The sequence below is a fragment of the Enhydra lutris genome, unplaced genomic scaffold (genome assembly GCF_002288905.1).
Source record: "Enhydra lutris kenyoni isolate GAN:26980312 unplaced genomic scaffold, ASM228890v2 scaffoldscaffold7, whole genome shotgun sequence".
In the NCBI taxonomy this organism is placed as follows: Eukaryota; Metazoa; Chordata; class Mammalia; order Carnivora; family Mustelidae; genus Enhydra; species Enhydra lutris.
This window is the reverse complement of record NW_019154091.1, coordinates 9,533,703-9,558,264: the sequence shown is the minus strand read 5'-3', so window position 1 is coordinate 9,558,264 and position 24,562 is coordinate 9,533,703. Positions and strand designations below refer to the sequence as shown.

Sequence of the window (24,562 nt, the reverse complement as noted above, 5' to 3'; positions counted from 1 at the left end):
ACACTACAAAAGTTGCTGGCATTCTAAAGTCAATAAGAACTTAGGCAGTAGAGAAGATGAAGGAGACACTATTTTAGCATTCATCAGGAAATTAAGATACAAAAACACCTTCTAAAATATTCAGCTCACTGTAAATCTTTGGTTGAATGATTTCTCTAAGCCAGTTTACAAACCAAGAAAATGGGTTTCATGATTTTATTAAAAATATACTTAAAAAACAACAACAAGAACAACAAAACCTTTTATTTAACTAGATCACCTACCTTAGGTCTAAGCGGCTTTAAATCCAAAAATTAAGTCTACTCCCAACCATAATGCTTTGGTTACCCACCAGGAGGATATTCAAAAGATGACCTTACAAACCAGTAAGTCATTTATAAAAGTCATGTATAAAAACAAATTTATAAAAATGGAGAGTAATATTCAGTTTAATTCATTCATTTATTCATCAATGCTCCGAAGAGTCCAAAACCTCACTGAATGAATACTTCTATTATACAAAGCATTCTGCAACATACTATATAATCTACATGACAAACCTGTTTTGTGCAATGGCAGCATCACTAGACTATAGCTTTCCAAAGGAGGTCCATTTTGAAGGGGACAATATTCATGTGTTATATATAAGGCCCAGGCTATTCATTAAATAAAGTTGCATTATATATATACATATATTATATATATATGTCTGGCATAGTACTTAATATAGGCCATCTTTTCCTGTTTCATTTATTAAACAGTTAATTATATTTTACAAACATGAAATTTCATAAGAGGAAGGAAACATTTCAGTCTGAAGGAAAACTGTAACAAATTTCTATTTTTCTAGGGTTGCATGAAAACACTCTTTCATTTCACAAATATTGAGTACCTGCTGTATGCTAGGAACTTAGAATATACAGTGAACCAAACAGATAAATGTTCCTTCTCTCATGCAACTTACATTCTAGAGATGGTAATAAAGAAAATAAAAAATAAGCACAATAAATATACAGCATATTAGAGGATAAGTAATAGAGAAAAATAAAAAGTATAGCAGGGTAAATGCGGATCCAAAGGTCTAAGAAGTGAAGGGAGAGGCAGGAAGCAATATTAAATGGAGATACACGCTGGTCACAAAGTAGGCCTCATTGAGAAGGTGATATTTCAGCAAAGACTTAAAAAAGATGAGGAAGGGGCACCTGGGTGGCCGAGCTGCTTAAGCGTCTGACTTTGGCTCAGGCCAGTTGAGCTCCCTGCTCAGCAGGGAGTCTGCTTCTCCCTCTCCCTCTGCCCTCTACCCCCCTGCTTGTGCTCTCTCACACACTCTCTCTCTAAGAAATAATTTTTAAAATCTTTAAAAAAAAGAGAGAGAGAGATAAGGAAGTTGGCTAAGAGATACCTGGAAAGATATTATTCATGTCAGAAGTAACAGTTATACCAAAGATTCTTTTTTTTTTTTTTTAAGATTTTTATTTATTAATTTGACAGACAGAGATTACAAGTAGGCAGAGGAGATAGGCAGAGAGAGAGGAGGAAGCAGGCTCCCCGTCGAGCAGAGAGCCTGATGTGGGGCTCGATCCCAGGACCCTGGGACCATGACCTGAGCCGAAGGCAGAGGCTTTAACCCAGTGAGCCACCAAGGCGCCCCTATACCAAAGATTCTTGATTTGTTTCATTTCTGGAGTGCCAAAGAAACACCAAAGAGGCCAATAAGAATGGAAGAAAGGAAGTCAGACAGATAATGGGATCTGCTCTTGTGCAGCCCTAAAAGCTCCTTAAGTTAGAAGGGGAGCTACTGCAGGGTTTCTGAATAGGGGAATGGTGCTTTTGATCAGTCACATAAAGATAAATGCACAGTTCCTTCTATATAAATTACTTACTTCATCCAGATTCCTAAAACGTTCTCTCATTGGAGTTTCTAATTCTTGTTGTATTTGGGCTCGTAACAACTCCAACTTTTGTGGAGTTAATACCTAGTAATGCAGAGAAACAAAGAATTCTAAATATAAAATCACAAAATTAAAGAATTCACCAAATTTTAATGCTTAATTATAACAATAAAATCCAATTCATAGAAATTTCACTACATACCTAATTTTACAGTAATCACTATGTAAACAGAACCATCATTTGAAAGAATACTTGAAGGCCTCAATTTCAGGCTCTCAGAGACATCAACAATTCCATTAACATGAGATAAAGATAGTCACTGATTATTATTATGATGATTGTTAGAAATAACTATGTTGGCAGCTAAGGTTACCATGTTTTATATAATGGCTAATTATATTTCTATTTCCTAAAGCAATCAAAATAAAGGTATAATAATATAACACCACAGAGAATTATTCATACTTATTTTCAATCAGAAAAGGCTGACTTTTACTCTAGCCACCAAAGCAAGGCTCCTTCCTATTATTGCTGTCTTACAGAATTCATATTTCAAAAAGTGATAAGTATTTACACAAGCTCCTGAAAGGCAAACACAGTCTTTATTCACCATGGTGTGTTCCCAACACCTCACACTACTGCCTGGCACATTGGCTCACTCAATTATCAAATACTGGCTATAAAACAAACAAAAATCCGGTTTGTTCTTACATTAACCTCTGAAAACATTTATTCATCAACACTCCAAATAGTTCAAAAACTTCACTGAATGAATACTTGCTATATACAAAGCATTCTGCAACTTACTATATAATCTATATAACATACTGTTCTAAATACCTTCCATGCATTTACTAACTTAATTTAATCCCTGCAATGATCCTCAACATAGCTATATTATCATCCCCCTTTTTTATAGAAACGGAAGCATACACAGTCTTACTTTCTAAAGATCACAAAAACTCACAAGAAGCATTTCTGCCCCGTAAGAAGTTCAAACTCATGTGAAAAATAACATACATACAAATAACTATAAAAATAACTAATATAGGCTTATCAGACTGGTAAAGACCAACAGAAAAGATATTAAGTATAGAAATAGTGGCACATGAAAGGAATGGGAAAACTAAAGTTTAGGTAGAACAGAAACTTAAGAATGGAAAACATTTTAAATTCTCTGGGGAAAAAATGTTCCTCAAAGGTAACTTACAGGCATTTTGCATTGAACCGCACTAAGCACTACAGACAATTTAGAATCCTGGATCCTTATGCATTAATGCTCTCTAGATACTGCAACAATCAAGGCTATGCTGAAACATTTCCAAATGCCATTTAGCTCCAGAGCTAAATCCTGGCCGGGAACAAAGGGAAAGAGGTGGGAGCCACAGGCAGAGGATTCCTAAGTATCACGTTCATACTCTTATAATTTACTTAGTATTCAACAGCAGTTACTTAAAAATTTTTTTAACTTAAAATGAATAAATATAATTACATACATAATTCAAACAAAAGGAGTATTAAAAAACTAAGTCATCTTCCTTCATTTATCCCGTTTCCCTTTTAGGAAACAATCATGGCTTATTTCTTATGTATCTTTCTTGAAACAATATATAAATATATAAGCATATATATATCACTTTTTAATTTTTACATAAAGAAAGACATACTATACACATTATTTCTTCTGTACCTTGCTTATTCACTGAAGGTATTCAAGCTTAAGAAGGGCATCACCATATCTATATTTTAGGAAGAAGCTTGATGGATCAAAACCATGGTGAGAGAAAACTGGGGTGGGGGGTGGGGGGGAGGAGGCAGAGGAAGGCAGTGAATGGAGCTGGGAAATCAGATAGAAAGCTCTTGTTATAATCTGGTTTAATATGTCAAGAGTCTGGGTGATAGTATCAAGAGTCCAAAGAGAGAAGGGTTAGTAATTAAAAGGTAAAGAATAATAAAGATCAAGATAAACCTTATTTAGATCCTGTTTCAAACAAACCAACTTTTAAAATAAGCAAAACTGGGGGCACCTGGGTGGCTCAGTTGGTTAAGCATCTGTCTTTGGCTCAGGTCATGATCCTGGGATCCTGGGGTGGAGCTCTGGGTCAGGGTGCCCACCCAATGGGGAGTCTACTTCTCCCTCTGCCCATATCCCCTGCTCGTGCTCTCTCTCATTCTCTTGCTCACTCTCTCTCTCTCTCTCGAATTAATAAATCTTAAAAAAAAAAAACAAAATAAGCAAAACTGTGGGAAAATTAGGGAAATGTGAACAAAGATACAGTATTAAAAGATATTAGGGAGTAAATACTTTACGGTATGATAATGGTATTGTGGCTATGCTTTTAAAGGAAAGACTGTCTTGCTATATAATAGAAATATATATACTAAAATACTAGAGCTGAGATAACATGATTTGCTTCAAAATAATCCAGAAGGGTTGAAAGACAGAGCAGGGATGTCAGAAGATAAAACAAGACTGGCTAAGAGATGGTAAGTATTGATGGGTATGTGAGGATGCAACACTACCACCCTTTCTACTTTGGTACTTGTTTGAGATTTCTGTAATTAAAGGGTAATTAGAAATAAAAGTGCTTCCACTTCCAACAGATGGCATAATAGAGATCAGATTTATTCTCCTGCATAAAACAAACAAAAGAATAAACAGAAATCAAATGTTTTCCAGATACTGGACATAATTAAGCAGCAAAGATCTTTGAGAGACAAACAACAAAGAAAAGTAAGCTTTGAGAATGCTTCCAGGCCATGCATAGGAAGGGATATCCAAGCAGAGTCTGATGGACTCTCTGATTTAAGCAAATGGTACTACAAATCCAGGGAGAGCAATGTGGCTAGAGTCACAAGCAGGGTAGCAGAAAGGAAGGTGGCACAGAAACAAAATTATGAAGATCTGCCAAAGGCTCATTCAGAAGAGTACCCCAATCAGCATATGCATGTAAGGAAAATATTTAATTAAGGCCAGGAAAAGAATGACCTGAAAGAATCAGGTGAGTAATCTGACCTCACACAGAGCCAAGAATAGTTCCTTTTTCCAAAAGCCAGTCTGAAAACTGTCATTTCATTGAGAAATGAGTACTCAGAAGGTTCTCAGCAGTGGCAAGGAATGAGCACTAAGCATTAATCTGCTCTCACTTAGCAAATCTTAAAAGCAAACCCCAAAAACATGAAACTGTTTCCAAGTAACTGTCCAGAACAAAGCTCAAGAATATCAGAATACAAAAATATCTAGCACTCAATGTAAAATTTACTATATCTAGCATCCAATAAAAATTTATCAGGCATGCAAAGAAGCAGGAAAATACTACCCACAACAAACAGGAAAATAACCAAAACCAACCCAGAAAGGATACAGTTGTTAGAATTAGCGAAGATATTAAAATAGTTATTATAACTGAATTCCCTATGTTCAAAAAGCTAGAGAAAAGACTGAACATGGTAAGTGGATATAAGGAAATTATTAAAAAGACCTAAATCGGACTTCAAGTGTAAAAACTACAACTTCTGAGCTGAAAAATATATACTATATGGGATTAATGTAAGATTAGATACTGCAGAAGAAAAAAGATCAGTGAACTTGAAGACATGTCAAAAGAATCTACCCAAAATGCAACAAGGAGACCAAAAAGATTGAAAAGATTGAAAGCAAAACTTATATGTATTCTTACTTTAGTCCTTAAGACAGTACGGAAAATGTACCAATGGAAATATAAATCCACACAAAGGAGAAAAGAAAATTGAAGTTAGTAACTACCCAAAAGTCTTATAATCTTTAAGGTCTCTGATAAAAAAGACTCTCAAGATTTTTTTTTTAATCTCCTAAGAATCTTACAAAAAACAAGCACACATGCATAAGAAAAATCCATCTTCCCTCCCAACCCCTGCCAAAGCACATATATAACAAAGACACAAAATTAGATTATTTTCTTCATGCCATTTTAGGAGAAAAGTACACTGTGTCTTAGACTTCTAATGGAATACTGCCACCACTTGTCTCAGAAGAAACTTACAAGAATGCTTTATCATACAATAGTCCATGTGTCATTACCTATACTAAATCTATATTACACCAACACTTACCATGTTAAGAATATAAAATAGACCACAGTTTTTCAAAGAATTTTTTTCTAAGATTTTATTTATTTATTTAACAGAGAGGGAGATCACAAGTAGGCAGAGAGACAAGCAGAGAGAGAGGGGGAAGCAGGCTCCCCGCTGAGCAGAGAACTTGATGCAGGGCTTGATCCCAGGACCCTGAGATCATGACCTGAGCTGAAGGCAGAGACTTAACCCACTGAGCCACCCAGGCGTCCCTCAAAGAACGCTTTAATCTAAGAAGGCAGATATTGTTTTGTCAGAGATTATTTTAAAAAATGAAAAACTGAATAATAAATTTAGTTCTGAGCTTCCTAGCAGCCAAATAAAATGGGAAACATACTGGGTTATATAGTTTCCGTTGCCTGGCCCAAAGAAAGCATATGAATTTTTGGTAAAGTAACTTTTAAAATTTGTAACAGAAATATTATCAAACAACTCGTATTTTAAAAAAAGGTTCTGCTAACATGGTACATAATAACAATATAACAATAGCTAACATGTTCTATTCATTCTACATCAAAGCACTATACTAACACTTTTTTTTTTTTTTAATATTTTATTTATTTATTTGACAGAGAGATCACAAGTAGGCAGAGAGGCAGGCAGAGAGAGAGGAGGAAGCAGGCTTCCCGCCGAGCAGAGAGCCCGATGCGGGGCTCGATCCCAGGACTCTGAGATCATGACCTGAGCCGAAGGCAGCGGCTTAACCCACTGAGCCACCCAGGCGCCCCTATACTAACACTTTCTATGCACTGTTTCATTTCATCTTTACCATCACCCTACAAGTTAGGCACTATTATTATTTCCATTCACTACAACTACAGCAGTGACACAGCAATATTCTTTAACTGACTATCTTTGATATCATTTTTCTATAAATACCAAAGGGATATTAAATCTAAGTTCAGAAAAGGCATTTTGTAAGTACAAAAGATAATACATGTATATCATCTTTGATATCTGAAATATAATCATTCAACTGAAAATCATCTGAAAATCATCTTTCATAAACATTTATTGTTTTTTATTATTGATTCTACTTTGTTGAATTAATTTTATTCAATTCGCAATTTGTACAAATTGCTAACATCCATAGAGCAAATAGCTAAATTTAGTTCCAACATGAATACATAAATATATAGATCTTTATTTTAGCTTAATTTTCCCAGATAAATATCATAGAGAACCACTTACGGTTTATCTTGAAAAAAAGAAACCTTACCAGACAAATTAGATTTGTCAGCAAAACCGGCGAAGTTACCCCATGGAGAAATGTCCAAAGTTATTTTGTGTAGACCCAAGGAACAGTGTAAGAACCAAGAGAGAGGCTACATGGAAGATGATTTCATTTCAACATGAGAGGGAAAATACTTAACATACTCCAATCCATGAATGGAACTGGATCACTTTAAACATTTATGAGGTTCTCTCCCACCGAAAGCACTGAAGCAGAGAATAAAGATCCCTGTGTCACAAATGTTCCAAAAAGGAATTCGGCTTTGAATAGTGTATTAGTTTCCTAGAGCTCTGACAACAAAATACCACAAACTGGCTATCTTAAAAAAAAAAAAAAAAATCCAGAAATTTATTGTCTCACAGTTCTGGAGGCTAGAAGTCCAAAATCAAGTTGTCAGCAAGGCCACACGCCCTAAAGGGAAGGATCCTTCTTTGCCTCATCCTAGCTTCTGGCAGCGTGCTGCTGATCCCTGTTCTTCCTTGGCGGCCGCAGCCCTTCAATCTCTGCTTCTGTCATGACAGGACATTCGGTCCCCCACCCCTTGCCCCTCACCCTGCGCTTCTGTCTTGTGTCTGTTCTCTTCCAGAAGGACAACAGTCACATTGGATTAAGGGCCCATCATCCTTCAGTATGACCCTCATCTTAACTAGTTACATCAGCAAAGACCATTTTCAAACACATTTTGAGATACTAGACATTAGAAGTTCAACATATTTTTTTGGCAGACACAAGTTAACTCATTACAGATAGGAAACAACATCATTGACTCTAAGATGCTTAAGCTTTAGGTAGATATGAGACAAGAAATAACACTATTATATATATGAACAGAACAACAATTACGATTCATTCATTTATTCTATTTCTTCAAGTCATTCATTCAACAAATATTTGCTAATATATTATAAAATATATAAATACAAACAAATATACTTGAGCACTGGAGACACACTGAAAAGAGCTCCTGCCCTTATGGAACACGCATTCAAACAGAATAAATGCCACCACTTTTGAGTATCGACATGTGTCAGACACTGTACTAAAAATATACATGTTATTTCATTAGTCCTCACAAAAACCGCCGTTAACAATTTTTATCCTCTCTAACACATGACAAAACTAAGACATAAAAACAGATGTTTGTTGAAGGTCTTCACTTCAACACTGGTGACCTGACCTTTTTTGTTGTATAAAAATGACCTTTTTATCTTACGTGACATCTTTTGTCTTGAAGTAAATTTTATCTGATATTAGCATAATTACTCTGTTTTTTCAGAGTAACCTGTAGACATGCTTATTTGTACCAAGCACATGCAAACAATAAGCTAAAGAAGACTACAGTGTTTATATCTACAATGCCAGAAGAATACTTTGAATTCCTTGGGTTCAGTACTCACACATTCCCATTTCTATGGGCCTCTCAATTTTTGCAGAACAGATTAATTTACCAATTCTATAGGCTCACATTACATTTGCCTATTCAACACATATTTCTGAGGTTTTTGTTTGTTTAAATGTCCCAAATACACTTAGGAATAAAACACCACCATAGAGGCTCTAACCTAAACTTAGTGGTACTTTTCCCAACAATGGGAGATCTCAAGAAGATACTGAATAACCGACTTCTAACACTGCTGTGAAAGGAATCCATGAATTGGATGATATGTCATACTAGATGACTTGAAAACGCAGCTTTTTACTCTTACCAATTTATGACTCCAGTATTAAAAATACCTTATCATTTGTGCCAAGCACTAGATAAACAGAAATACACAGCTGGTGCCATTTAGAGATTAAATGAATGCAGGAAAATATAACTGCTAATATCCACTAATTTGAAATTTATAATAAGTTTGATTGGTGCTACACTAAGTTTAGCTTTGGTCTCCTTTCCAGGCAAATGAGAAATGAAACAATAGTCAGTACTACACTTTGCTTTAGAAACTCCATTTACCCTACAATGCACACATAAGTTATGTGCACATATTGTTTTTATAGTCTTTTAAGAAGTCCCTTAAAAAAACTATCAGTCTTATCAACCATACCATACTAATAAATAAATTTTTAAAATAAATATCAGTCTTTTTTAGCTCAGTTTCACTTATAATACTTAAAGGAAAATTAGTAAAACTTTCTTTAAAAAAATATTTTTAACTCTGAATATGCATCAATTCAAATTGGCCTTTCCCCCAGTTATTCTGAATAGTGAAATACTTAAATCAGAACAGGTACTTTAATACAAATTTACATGAAACAACAATTTCATGGCTAAATTCCACATGGTAGCTAGTATTCCAGAATATATGAAAGAATATTAAATTATACCATGTGGACAACAGCAAAATATTCATTACAAATATAGGCAGAATTTACCAAATTTACCAACATCTGACACTTTTGTACCACAGGGGCAAAAGGCAGGCCTCCCCCTCTTGGGATATGTTGCTTTGGCATGAAGATTACTTTGAGGTAAAAGCAATCAAAACCCAGCAGATTTAGGAAAAGCTCTTTACCTCCTTCTCAACTGCCTTAATTTAGTTGGAAAGGAGAGCCTACATCAAGAATAGAGCTATTAACCGAGGTTCCTGTTTACCTAAGAAATTTATCTGCTTAACAGGGCAACATTTGTTTTCCAAATACCTCCTCTAACCATCCCGCTGATGATCTTCTTTCCCTTGTACCCCCAGACTCGGCCTGTCCCCCTAGCTCAGGTCATACAAGCCTTTTGTTCCCTATCTTTGCAACTTCATGTTTGTGATGTTTGTGTGGATTCTGCATACTTCCAAAACTAAATTTTATTTTCTCTTGTTAATCTATCTCATGCCAATTTGATTCTCAGTCTGGTTTAGAAGGACCTTGAAGAGCAGAGGAAACTTTTTCCACCAGGAGTACTAAATGAAATATATTTTCTTACCTGCAGTTTCATTTCTTCTAAGTCTTTAGTTTTCTCTAATAATTCACCTCTTAGCTCTTCAAGCAGCATATGAAATTTTTCCTGGTCAGTCTGCTTTTCATTTAACAGGCGCTTTAGTTCATGTTGTGACTTTATGTACTCATCCTGCAATCTGATTTTTTAAAAAAGAAAAAAATTCAATGTTAAGGATATCCTTTGCCAATTGCATTATTTTATGTAAAGTCAACCAACACTACAGAACAAGACCAATTTCATATATTCCATTAAATTCATAAACCTCTTTTCTTTATAGAGTTTAATTATTAACACTATTGTATTAATATAATTTTACTTAGGGGTAAGAAAAAACACACTTAACCACCTAGATACATTTAATTTTATATGTTTTGCTACTTTCAAAGCAAGACCTACAAATTCATAGCATACTTGAGACCATGTTTAGTTTTGAATAATTTTAAAGCAAAAATTTCATTGTATTAAGGAAGTTTTAAATATATATACTGCAAACTAACAAAATTATACTGTATGTTCCAGTGCAAATATCCAGACAAGAATAATTTCTTAATAAAGCCCCTTACCTCCAAATTTAAGCAATTTACCTTGTATGTTCAGCTTTAAGAGTCTGATAGTTAGTTTTATGAAGTGCACATCGTGACCTTTCATCAATTAACATTTTCTGAAACTCAGACTGAGAATCTGTCAGCCCACTGTCTCCACCAGAAGGAAAAATCGTGGGAAAAGTGTCCATATTGGTAAGTGAGCAATTAACCATGTAAAAGTAAGTTTGGCTTCCTTTTTGTTTTAGTTTTCTTTTCAAGGGTATTTTCCACTTCCTTCTTGCTAAGACAGACTCTCAGGATGCCAAATTATACCTGCAGAGAAATGCACTTAGTTAGTGATGAATTAAACTTCTTCAGTGTTATTCTTTTTATCCTTTCTTATTATTCGTCTATCCTTTCTATAACAAAACCCAAATTTTCAGATTTTTTAATTGTTCATCAAACAAAACGAACAAAGTTGAATTTCACCTTAACACATTTTCTCTTCTCCACACTAAGCTTCTGTGACCCTCAACATCACATCAAGTATTAACCTAACTAGAATTACTGACTTTTCTAGTTCAGGTACTCGCAGATTCACAAACCATGGATATTCCCTGAAGCTACTGGGGTAAACGTCACAGAATGATCCTAGTACAAAATCTATACTCTGAAATCAGAGAAAAGCCATTTAGCACTTGACAAATGGTTGGAGAAAATTATAATCTTCACAAAAATGATCTTCAGCAAGTTAACTATGTGATTAATGCTACAAAGCATCTTTTATGTGACACAAGGTAAACTGCAGACTCAGATGAGAAATCAGTCAACACAAAGATGTTAATCACCTATGTGTTATGCACTGTGCTAAGAACAGGAAAGTAACTCACCTCAGCTATCCCCAAAAGCACTGATCCAGAATTATGAAAGTAACTAAATGTTTGTTATATGTAGATTAAAAAAAAAAAAATGACAGTGTTCTTATTGTAAATAAAGACAAAAGTTTTCATCAAAATAATTCTGTCCCCTTTAGCTTCATTAATCTTTGTCAAGACTACTACATGTATTTTTTCCTAATAGCATCTCCCTTAGTCATGAGTCATCATGAAATACTTTTTCCTACTACAAGATCTTTAGCACATGAAAACCAACCATCAAATTTCAAATTACATACTACCTAAGAAGACTTTTAAACTAAAATTGAAGTTACTCTGGTTTCCTGTCAAATTACATTTTAATACAAGGGACAACATCCTCCAAGAAAACTTTACTTCTTACTCATGTTAAATGTGCAACAGTGCACTGTTTGTAACAGCTGCCACAACATTATCCTATCAAAAGTATTTACTTGTCAGGGAATTAATTAACTGGATCATAAAACTGACATGTAATTTTAACTCTGCTTTTTTTTTTAAGATTTTATTTATTTATCTGACAGAGATCACAAGTAGGCAGAGAGGCAGGCAGAGAGAGAGAGGGGAAGCAGGCTCTCCACGGAGCAGAGAGCCCAACTCGGGGCTCGATCCCAGGACCCTGGGACCGTGACCCAAGCCGAAGGCAGAGGCCCTAAACCACTGAGCCACCCAGGCACCCCAACTCTGCTTTTTTATCCAAATTAATTTTTAGAAGATAGAAACATACAATAAACTTACCTCATATTTTCTAATACCCCCAAAGGGTATTATAAGGTTTTAACTTTAATTAGCTAAAAGCTAAAACTACATAAGAAACAACCAAGAGATATCCTTCAGTCCCACTACTAATGAAACAAAGATTTTCTAGATAAAATGAATAATTTTTTTCTTTTTTATTCCAGTTGACAGTAAATATTCTAACTCCTACTTTAAAATGAAAGTTCAGTCCCCATGCAGATAAAATTCACTAAGACCTGGACATTTTAGGAAAACACGGTTAAAAATTATTTAAATCCTTCTCCCTTTTTGCACTAAAATCTACTACAAGTGCTTTCCAGGACTAATTGCAGCATATCTATTTCTCAATCACCACCACCATTACCTGATTAACCTTAAAAAAAAAAAAAAAAGTTTCTTCCTCCAGATGTGATAGTAAAGCTCCCTGTGCTGCATCTCCCAACTCCATTTTAATGAGGTTTCTCATTATTAATTTTCACAACCTCATCTCCAATTCTAGTTCCATTATAAACATAGGTGTACTGCCCTCCGGGATCTTCTTAATTCAAAGTTATGAACTCCTGGGTTGCATATGCCAATAGTCATTTTCAGACTTTTCTCCTCTAGGAATATTTCAGAATCACAGAAAACTATCTGTCCATTTCCAAAAGTCTTGGCAAGGTCAGGATAAATTTTGTATCTGTTTTTAGGTGTTTTGCACATATAGTCAGTTTTCCAGTTCAGTACTAATTAATTTATCAATGATAATCTTGGAAAATATAGTATCCTCCAAAGAGATATCTAGTAACATAGAGAAAGGCCTCATAAAACAATTCTTTCTCTGACCTTCAAATGTGGTTCCACAATTCTATATTCAAGCTTACAAAGAAAAAACTTGTATCTTTTATGTGAATTATATAAAGACGCTTTTGGTTAAAAACAAAAACCCCAGTTACCTTAAACTGTGGGAAATGTATTATCAATCTCTTACACCAAGAAATCTGAAGATCGTCTTCACTTCTAGTACTAGAGGAAAAAGTCTTCAATTCTAGTACTAGAGGAAAAGAGGCTTTAGATAAAGCCTCTTGCTTAGGACAAGAAAAGCTAGACATGTTTTAATAATCTGCTTGAAAACACTGGAAAACTAACAAGAGAATAAATATTCACTGAAATGGGAACAGGAGAGGATATGGATGTAGAAAGATGAGACTTGGATTTGGAACCACTATTCCCCTACAGGCATCTGCCAGTTCTAGAGAGGTGGCTGGAAGACTGAATGAATTTCTGACAGTCTTCAAATTCAAAGCTACACAGATTAGACTAGCAAGGAGTCGAGAAGCTCTGGTGAACACCCCCTCCATTTTGGATACAGACTTTAAAGGTTTACCCTTATTATTCCTAACAAGGGTAATTCAGAAGAATGATATTAGAATAGGTTGCAACTTGCTCTAAAAAACAATTTTACATGGGACGCCTGGGTGGCTCAGTTGGTTAAGCAGCTGCCTTCGGCTCAGGTCATGATCCCAGAGTCCTGGGATCGAGTCCCACATCGGGCTCCTTGCTCAGCAGGGAGCCTGCTTCTCCCTCTGCCTCTGCCTGCCATTCTGTCTGCCTGTGCTTGCTCTCTCTCCCTCTCTCTCTCTGACAAATAATTAAATAAAATCTTTAAAAAAAAAAAAAAAAAACAATTTTACAAAAAAATGTGACACAATAATTTTTTTTTAATTTTAAAACTCAAGCCCAGAGAAGACAAGGTGACATGATTTAAAGTCACAAGAAGCAAAAAGACAACAGACAAAGGGGCCTCACTATTAGAGTTATTAGAGAATGATTCTAAAAGAAATTTTCTTATATTATTATTGTGTACGAGACAATAGAAAACAAGTTGAGAATATTGTGAGAGAATAAGAAACCATAAAAAGAAACCAAGGGAAATCTCTAAAACTGAAAAATTCTACAAACCAAATGAGAAAGTATAATAAAAAAAACCTCAATGAGCAAGTATAATAGCCTACATAAGACATAGCTTAAAGAAGTAATTAGAAGATAAGTTCAAGGTATATATTCAGGCTGAAATAGAAAGAGAAATAAGGATGAAAAATACAAAAAAAGGACCCAACACTGTATGGCCAACTAATCTCTAACAAAGCAGCAAAGAATATCCAGTGGAGGGACACCTAGGTGGCTCAATCAGTTGAACATCTGACTCTTGGTTTGGCTCAGGTCATGATCTACATTGTGGAATCAAGCCCCACTTCAGGCTCCATGCTCAGTGGAGAGTCTGCTTCTCTCCTTCTCCCTCTCTCTCTCTGCCCCTCTATGAGCATATGTGTGCGCTCTCTCTCTCTCTCTCAAATAAATAAATAAACCTTAAAAAAGAAACTTCAAAAAAAATATATCCAATGGAAAAAAGAGTCTCTTCAAGGTGCTGGGAAAACTGGACAGCAACATGCAGAAGAATGAAACTAGACCATTTTCCTATACCATACACAAAAATAAATTCAAAATGGATGAAACACCTAAATGTAAAACAGAAAACCATCAAAATCCTAGAGGAGAAAGCAGGGAGCAAACTCTCTGACTTTGGCAACACCAACTTCTTCCTAGGCGTGTCTCTTGAGGCATGGGAAATAAAAGCAAAAATGAACTATTGGGACCTCATCAAGATAAAAACCTTCTGCACAGTGAAGGAAACAATCAACAAAACTAAAAGGCAACCACTGGAATGAGAGAAGATATCTGCAAATGACATAACAGATAAAGGGTTAGTGTCCAAAATCTATAAAGAACTTACAAATTCATTACCCAACAAATAATCCAGTTAAGAAATGGGCAGAAGACAAGAATAGACAGTTTTCAAAAGAAGACATCCAGAGGGCTAACAGACACATGAAAAGATACTCCACATCACTCATCATCAAGGAACTATAAATCAAAACCACAATGAGACACCACCTTACACCTGTCAGAATGACTAAAATTAACTCAGGAAACAAAAAATATTGGCGAGGATATGAAGAAAGGGAAACCCTTTAACACTGTTGGTGGGAATGCAAACTGGTGCAGTTATTTTGGAAAACAGTATGGAGTTTCCTCAAAAAGTTAAAAATAGAACTAACCTTGGGGGCGCCTGGGTGGCTCAGTGGGTTAAAGCCTCTGCCTTCGGCTCAGGTCATGATCCCAGGGTCCTGGGATCGAGCCCCACATCGGGCTCTCTGCTCAGCAGGGAGCCTGCTTCCTCCTCTCTCCTCTCTCTGCCTGCCTCTCTGCCTACTTGTGATCTCTGTCAAATAAATAAATAAAATCTTTAAAAAAAAAATAGAACTAACCTATGACCCACCAATTGCACTACTAGGTATTTATCCAAAGGATACAAAAATGCTGATTCAAAGGGACACATGCACCTCATTGTTTACAGCTGTGCCATCAACAATAGCCAAATTACAGAAAGAGCCCAAATGTCCAACAACTGATGAACAGATAAAGAAGACATGGTGTGTGTGTATGATAGAATATTAATCCCTCATCAAAAAGAATGAAATCTTGACATTTGTTATAATATGGATAGAACTAGAGTATTAAACTAAATGAAATAAGACAGAGAAAGACAAGTATCATATGGTTTCACTCCTATGTGGAATTTAAGAAACAAAACAGATGAACACAGGGGAAGGGAAGGAAAAAATAAAATAAAAACAGAGTCAGACAAAGCATAAGAGACAAATATAAAGAACTAAGGGTTGCTAGAGGGGAGGTGGGTGGGGGACTGGTTAAATGGGTGATGGACATTAAGGAGGACACTTGTTGGGATGAGCACTGGGTGTTATTTTTAAGTGATGAATCACTAAATTCTACTCCTGAAACCAATCCTATATTAAATGTTAACTAACTCGAATTTAAATAAAAATAAGTAAATAGATAAATAAGAAAAATACAAAAAAGGAAAGAAATACAAAGAATAAAGTTAAAATGTCATTCTAACAGATATGCCATTGGAATCCCAGAAGGAAAGGAGAGAGAACAGTACAGAAATAATACCTGCCCTCCCCCTCAAAACTTGCCAACTTCCCCCCAAAATGTTCTATAAACCACAAGCACATAAATAAAAAGAAATCCACATACATCCCATTAAGAATACTTAGGAGGGAGCCTATTTCTCCCTCTCCCCCTGCTCATGCTCTCTACTTTTTGTCTCTCTCTCTCTCACTCTCTCAAATAAATAAAATCTTAAACACACACACACACCCACAAACAGACTTCAACAGTGAAAGTCAGAACACATGTAATATTACTTTCAGTGCTGAAAGAAAATAACTGCCAAACTAACATTCTATAAATACAGCAAAAAAAAAAAAAAAAAAAATCTTTCAAGAATACTGGTAAAATAAAGACATTTTCAGATAAACAAAACAAACTCATCCCAGAAGATGCACAATAAAAGAAACAATAAAGGACTCATTCATACATAAGGAAAAATTATCTTAGATGTGGACAATACAAAAGATAAATGAAAACTAGAAATATGTTCATAATTCTAATTGAATACTGACTGCATAAAATAGTATCTTGGGGATTTTTAACATATACAGATTTAAAATATATAAAGAAATGGCATATAAGTCAGTAAAGGTAGAATTACAAGTGTTAGAGAGCCCTTGTACTATATGGGAAAAGGCTAAAAGTATCAACAAGTATTACACTTTGATAAATCAAGAACGCATATTGTAATCTCTAAGAAAGGGTTTGACAAACTATAACTCATAAGCCGAATTTGGCCTGCAGCCTTGTTTTGAATGGCCCCAAGCTAAGAATAGCTTAAAAATATATATATAGGGGGAGGAGTCAAGATGGCGGAGAAGTAGCAGGCTGAGACTACTTCAGGTAGCGGGAGATCAGCTAGATAGCTTATCTAAAGATTGCAAACACCTACAAATCCAACTGGAGATCGAAGAGAAGAACAGCAACTCTAGAAACAGAAAATCAACCACTTTCTGAAAGGTAGGACTGGCGGAGAAGTGAATCCAAAGCGACGGGAAGATAGACCGCGGGGGGAGGGGCCGGCTCCCGGCAAGCGGCGGAGCAACGGAGCACAAAATCAGGACTTTTAAAAGTCTGTTCCGCTGAGGGACATCACTCCAGAGGCTTAACCGGGGTGAAGCCCACGCAGGGTCAGCATGGCCTCAGGTCCCGCAGGGTCACAGAAGGATGGGGGTGTCTGAGTGTCGCAGAGCTTACAGGTATTAGAACGGGGAAGCCGGCTACAGAGACAGAGCCGAGGAGTAAGCTCTAAGCTCGGGGTTACCTCGAACAGGTCGCAGGCTCGGTCAGCTCGGAGCGCAGCCGGAGGCCAGGGTGACGGGAGTAATTGGGCGCTGTTCTCTGAGGGCGCACTGAGGAGTGGGGCCCCGGGCTCTCGGCTCCTCCAGGCTGGAGACCGGGAGGCCGCCATCTTCATTCCCGTCCTCCGGAACTCTACGGAAAGCGCTCAGGGAACAAAAGCTCCCGAAAGCAAACCCAATCGGATCACTCAGACCGGCCCGGGTAAGGGCGGTGGAACTCCCCCTGGGGCAAAGACACTTGAGAATCACTACAACAGGCCCCTCCCCCAGAAGATCAACAAGAAACCCAGCCAGGACCAAGTTCACCTACCAAGGAGTGCAGTTTCAATACCAAGGAGAGCTGCGGAATTCCAGAGGAGGAGAAAGCAAAGCACGGAACTCATGGCTTTCTCCCCATGATTCTTTAGCCTTGCAGTTAATTTATTTTTCCTTTTTCAATTTTTTTTCTTTCTTCTTCTGCTAAGTTCTTTTAACTTTTACCCTTTTCTTTTTTAACGTTTTTTAACTAGTTTATCCAATATATATATATTTTTTTCCTTTTTATATTTTTTCTTTATTGGTTTTCTTTTTTTGTTTCTTTCTTTCTTTTTTTTTTTTTTTTTGAACCTCTTTTTATCCCCTTTCTCCCCCCCTCACGATTTGGGATCTCTTCTGATTTGGCTAAAGCATATTTTCCTGGGGTTGTTGCCACCCTTTTAGTATTTTACTTGCTCCTTCATATACTCTTCTCTGGACAAAATGACAAGGCGGAAAAATTCACCACAAAAAAAAAGAACAAGAGGCAGTACCAAAGGCTAGGGACCTAATCAATACAGACATTGGTAATATGTCAGATCTAGAGTTCAGAATGACGATTCTCAAGGTTCTAGCCGGGCTCGAAAAAGGCATGGAAGATATTAGAGAAACCCTCTCGGGATATATAAAAGCCCTTTCTGGAGAAATAAAAGAACTAAAATCTAACCAAGTTGAAATCAAAAAAGCTATTAATGAGGTGCAATCAAAAATGGAGGCTCTCACTGCTAGGATAAATGAGGCAGAAGAAAGAATTAGCGATATAGAAGACCAAATGACAGAGAATAAAGAAGCTGAGCAAAAGAGGGACAAACAGCTACTGGACCACGAGGGGAGAATTCGAGAGATAAGTGACACCATAAGACGAAACAACATTAGAATAATTGGGATTCCAGAAGAAGAGGAAACAGAGGGGGGAGCAGAAGGTATATTGGAGAGAATTATTGGAGAGAATTTCCCCAATATGGCAAAGGGAACAAGCATCAAAATCCAGGAGGTTCAGAGAACCCCCCTCAAAATCAATAAGAATAGGTCCACACCCCGTCACCTAATAGTAAAATTTACAAGTCTTAGTGACAAAGAGAAGATCCTGAAAGCAGCCCGGGAAAAGAAGTCTGTAACGTACAATGGTAAAAATATTAGATTGGCAGCAGACTTATCCACAGAGACCTGGCAGGCCAGAAAGAGCTGGCATGATATATTCAGAGTACTAAACGAGAAAAACATGCAGCCAAGAATACTATATCCAGCTAGGCTATCATTGAAAATAGAAGGAGAGATTAAAAGCCTCCAGGACAAACAAAAACTGAAAGAATTTGCAAATACCAAACCAGCTCTACAGGAAATATTGAAAGGGGTCCTCTAAGCAAAGAGAGACCCTAAAAGTAGTAGATCAGAAAGGAACAGAGACAATATACAATAACAGTCACCTTACAGGCAATACAATGGCACTAAATTCATATCTCTCAATACTTACCCTGAATGTTAATGGGCTAAATGCCCCAATCAAAAGACACAGGGTATCAGAATGGATAAAAAAACAAAACCCAGCTATATGTTGCCTACAAGAAACTCATCTTAAACCCGAAGACACCTCCAGATTTAAAGTGAGGGGGTGGAAAAGAATTTACCATGCTAATGGACATCAGAAGAAAGCAGGAGTGGCAATCCTTATATCAGATCAATTAGATTTTAAGCCAAAGACTATAATAAGAGATGAGGAAGGACACTATATCATACACAAAGGAACTGTCCAACAAGAAGATCTAACAATTATAAATATCTACGCCCCTAACGTGGGAGCAGCCAACTATATAAACCAATTAATAACAAAATCAAAGAAACACATCGACAATAATACAATAATAGTAGGGGACTTTAACACTCCCCTCACTGAAATGGACAGATCATCCAAGCAAAAGATCAACAAGGAAATCAAGGCCTTAAATGACACACTGGACCAGATGGACATCACAGATATATTCAGAACATTTCATCCCAAAGCAACAGAATACACATTCTTCTCTAGTGCACATGGAACATTCTCCAGAATAGATCACATTCTCGGTCCTAAATCAGGTCTCAACCGTTATCAAAAGATTGGAATCATTCCCTGCATATTTTCAGACCACAATGCTCTGAAGCTAGAACTCAATCACAAGAGGAAATTTGGAAAGAACCCAAGTACATGGAGACTAAACAGCATCCTTCTAAAGAATGAACGGGTCAACCAGGAAATTAAAGAAGAATTGAAAAAATTCATGGAAACAAATGATAATGAAAACACAATGGTTCAAAATCTGTGGGACACAACAAAGGCAGTCCTGAGAGGAAAATATATAGCGGTACAAGCCTTTCTCAAGAAACAAGAAAGGTCTCAGGTACACAACCTAACCCTACACCTAAAAGAGCTGGAGAAAGAACAAGAAAGAAACCCTAAACCCAGCAGGAGAAGAGAAATCATAAAGATCAGAGCAGAAATCAATGAAATAGAAACCAAAAAAACAATAGAACAAATCAACGAAACTAGGAGCTGGTTCTTTGAAAGAATTAATAAGATCGATAAACCCCTGGCCAGACTTATCAAAAAGAAAAGAGAAAGGACCCAAATAAATAAAATCATGAATGAAAGAGGAGAGATCACAACGAACACCAAAGAAATACAGACAATTATAAGAACATACTATGAGCAACTCTACACCAACAAATTTGACAATCTGGAAGAAATGGATGCATTCCTAGAGACATATAAACTACCACAACTGAACCAGGAAGAAATAGAAAGCCTGAACAGACCCATAACCAGTAAGGAGATTGAAACAGTCATCAAAAATCTCCAAACAAACAAAAGCTCAGGGCCAGATGGCTTCCCGGGGGAATTCTACCAAACATTTAAAGAAGAACTAATTCCTATTCTCCTGAAACTGTTCCAAAAAATAAAAATGGAAGGAAAACTTCCAAACTCATTTTATGAAGCCAGCATCACCTTGATCCCAAAACCAGACAAGGATCCCATCAAAAAAGAGAACTACAGACCAATATCCTTGATGAACACATGCAAAAATTCTCGCCAAAATACTAGCCAATAGGATTCGACAGTACATTAAGAGGATTATTCACCACGACCAAGTGGGATTTATTCCAGGGCTGCAAGGTTGGTTCAACATCCGCAAATCAATCAATGTGATACAACACATTAATAAAAGAAAGAACAAGAACCATATGATACTCTCCATAGATGCTGAAAAAGCATTTGACAAAGTACAGCATCCCTTCCTGATCAAAACTCTTCAAAGTGTAGGGATAGAGGGCACATACCTCAATATTATCAAAGCCATCTATGAAAAACCCACCGCAAATATCATTCTCAATGGAGAAAAACTGAAAGCTTTTCCGCTAAGGTCAGGAACACGGCAGGGATGTCCATTATCACCACTGCTATTCAACATAGTACTAGAAGTCCTAGCCTCAGCAATCAGACAACAAAAGAAAATTAAAGGCATCCAAATTGGCAAAGAAGAAGTCAAACTATCACTCTTTGCAGATGATATGATGCTATATGTGGAAAACCCAAAAGACTCCACTTGAAAACTGCTAGAACTTGTACAGGAATTCAGTACAGTGTCAGGATATAAAATCAATGCACAGAAATCAGTTGCATTTCTCTACACCAACAACAAGAGAGAAGAAAGTGAAATTAAGGAGTCAATCCCATTTACAATTGCACCCAAAACTGTAAGATACCTAGGAATAAACCTAACCAAAGAGACTAAGAATCTATACACAGAAAACTATAAAGTACTCATGAAAGAAATTGAGGAAGAGACAAAGAAATGGAAAAATGTTCCATGCTCCTGGATTGGAAGAATAAATATTGTGAAAACGTCTATGCTACCGAAAGCAATCTACACATTTAATGCAATTCCTATCAAAGTACCATCCATTTTTTTCAAAGAAATGGAACAAATAATCCTAAAATTTATATGGAACCAGAAAACACCTCGAATAGCCAAAGCAATATTGAAAAAGAAAGCCAAAGTTGGTGGCATCACAATTCCAGACTTCAAGCTCTATTACAAAGCTGTCATCATCAAGACAGCATGGTACTGGCACAAAAACAGACACACAGATCAATAGAACAGAATAGAGAGCCCAGAAATAGACCCTCAACTCTATGGTCAACTAATCTTCGACAAAGCAGGAAAGAATGTCCAATGGAAAAAAGACAGGCTCTTCAATAAATGGTGTTGGGAAAATTGGACAGCCACATGCAAAAAATGAAATTGGATCATTTCCTTACACGACACACGAAAATAGACTCAAAATGGATGAAGGACCTCAATGTGAGAAAGGAATCCATCAAAATCCTTGAGGAGAACACAGGCAGCAACCTCTTTGACCTCAGCTGCAGCAACATCTTCCTAGGAACATCGCCAAAGGCAAGGGAAGCAAGGGCAAAAATAAACTATTGGGATTTTATCAAGATCAAAAGCTTTTGCACAGCAAAGGAAACAGTTAACAAAACCAAAAGATAACTGACAGAATGGGAGAAGATATTTGCAAATGACATATCAGATAAAGGGCTAGTGTCCAAAATCTATAAAGAAGTTAGCAAACTCAACACCCAAAGAACAAATAATCCAATCAAGAAATGGGCAGAGGACATGAACAGACATTTCTGCAAAGAAGACATCCAGATGGCCAACAGACACATGAAAAAGTGCTCCACATCACTCGGCATCAGGGAAATACAAATCAAAACCACAATGAGATATCACCTCACACCAGTCAGAATGGCTAAAATGAACAAGTCAGGAAATGACAGATGCTGGCGAGGATGCGGAGAAAGGGGAACCCTCCTACACTGTTGGTGGGAATGCAAGCTGGTGCAACCACTCTGGAAAACAGCATGGAGGTTCCTCAAAATGTTGAAAATAGAACTACCCTATGACCCAGCAATTGCACTGCTGGGTATTTACGCTAAAGATACAAACGTAGTGAGCCGAAGGGGCACGTGCACCCGAATGTTTATAGCAGCAATGTCTACAATAGCCAAACTATGGAAAGAACCTAGATGTCCATCAACAGACGAATGGATAAAGAAGATGTGGTATATATACACAATGGAATACTATGCAGCCATCAAAAGAAATGAAATCTTGCCATTTGCGACAACGTGGATGGAACCAGAGGGTATCATGTTTAGTGAAATAAGTCAATCGGAGAAAGACAACTATCATATGATCTCCCTGATATGAGGGAGAGGAGATGCAACATGGGGGGTTAAGGGGGTAGGAGAAGAGTAAATGAAACAAGATGGGATTGGGAGGAAGACAAACCATAAGTGACTCTTAATCTCACAAAAAAAACTGAGGGTTGATGCGGGGAGGGGGGTTGGGAGAGGGGGGTGGGATTATGGACATTGGGGAGGGTGTGTGCTATGGTGAGTGCTGTGAAGTGTGTAAACCTGGCGATTCATAGACCTGTACCCCTGGGGATAAAAATATATGTTTATAAAAAAATAAAATTAAAAAAAAATAAAAATTAAAAAATATATATGGATTCAAAAATCCTCAACAAAATAGCAAATCGAATCCAAAATGTGTAAAAAGATTTATACACCATGACCAAGTAGAATTTATTCCAGGCAAGTAAGGCTGGTTGAACATTAAAAAAATTAATTAATGTAATCTATTACATGAAGAGACTAAAGCAAAAAAAATCACATGATCATATCAATAAATGCAGAAAAAGCACTTGACAAAATTCAACACAACTCAACAAATTAGGTATGGAGAGGACCTTTCTCAACTTGATAAAGAACATCTATAAAAAATCTACAGTTAACATTGTATTTAATGGTGAGAAAGTAGAAATGTTCTAAGATCAAGAACAAAAAAGAATGTCTCCTCTCACCACTCCTTTTTAACATCATAATGGGAAGTCTTAGCTAATGTAGTAAGAAAAAATAAAATAAAAGGCATGTAAATACAGAAGGAATAAAACCATCTTTCTTTGTAGATGACATGACAGTATGTGTAGAAGACCCCCCCGCCAAAAAAATTCTCCTGGAATGATAAGCAATTATAGCAAGGCTTTAGGATACAGAGTTAATATACAAAAAGTCCATCACTTTCCTATATATCAGCAATGAACAGATGGAATTTGAGATTTATGATACCATTTACGTTAGTAACCCCCCAAAAAGAAAAAGCTCTAAATTTAATATGTGCTTTTTTAATATGAGGAAAATTACTAAACTCTGATACAAGAAAAAAATCAAAGAACTAAATATATGAAAAGGTATTTATTTTATGTTCATGGATAAGACAACTCAATACTGTCAAGATGTAAGTTCTTACAAACTTGATCTAGTTTCAGTACAATCCCCAAACGTTACTTTATGCTTATCAACAAACTAATTCAAAAATTTATGTGGGGGGCACCTGGGTGGCTCAGTGGGTTAAAGCCTCTGCCTTCGGCCCAGGTCATGATCCCAGGGTCATGGGATCGAGCCCCACATTGGGCTCTCTGCTCAGCGGGGAGCCTGCTTCCCTTCCTCTCTCTCTGCCTGCCTCTTTGCCTACTTGTGATCTCTGTCTGTCAAATAAATAAATAAAATCTTAAAA

The 24,562-nt window shown here is 36.6% G+C and overlaps 1 protein-coding gene across 1 annotated transcript in view; it reads right to left on the bottom strand.

Moving 5' to 3' along the window:
• The window catches only part of LOC111142275 (centrosomal protein 83), a 143,346-nt gene that overhangs the window by 71,335 nt on the left and 47,449 nt on the right, over positions 1-24,562 (bottom strand). The window contains exons 2-4 of the mRNA XM_022495327.1: positions 10,733-11,005; positions 10,134-10,284; positions 1,863-1,955 (exon numbers count right to left, since the gene is read on the bottom strand). Of these exons, the coding sequence (XP_022351035.1) occupies positions 1,863-1,955; positions 10,134-10,284; positions 10,733-10,905 (417 nt within the window). The 5' untranslated portion in view covers positions 10,906-11,005. The remainder of the gene's footprint in view (positions 1-1,862; positions 1,956-10,133; positions 10,285-10,732; positions 11,006-24,562) is intronic.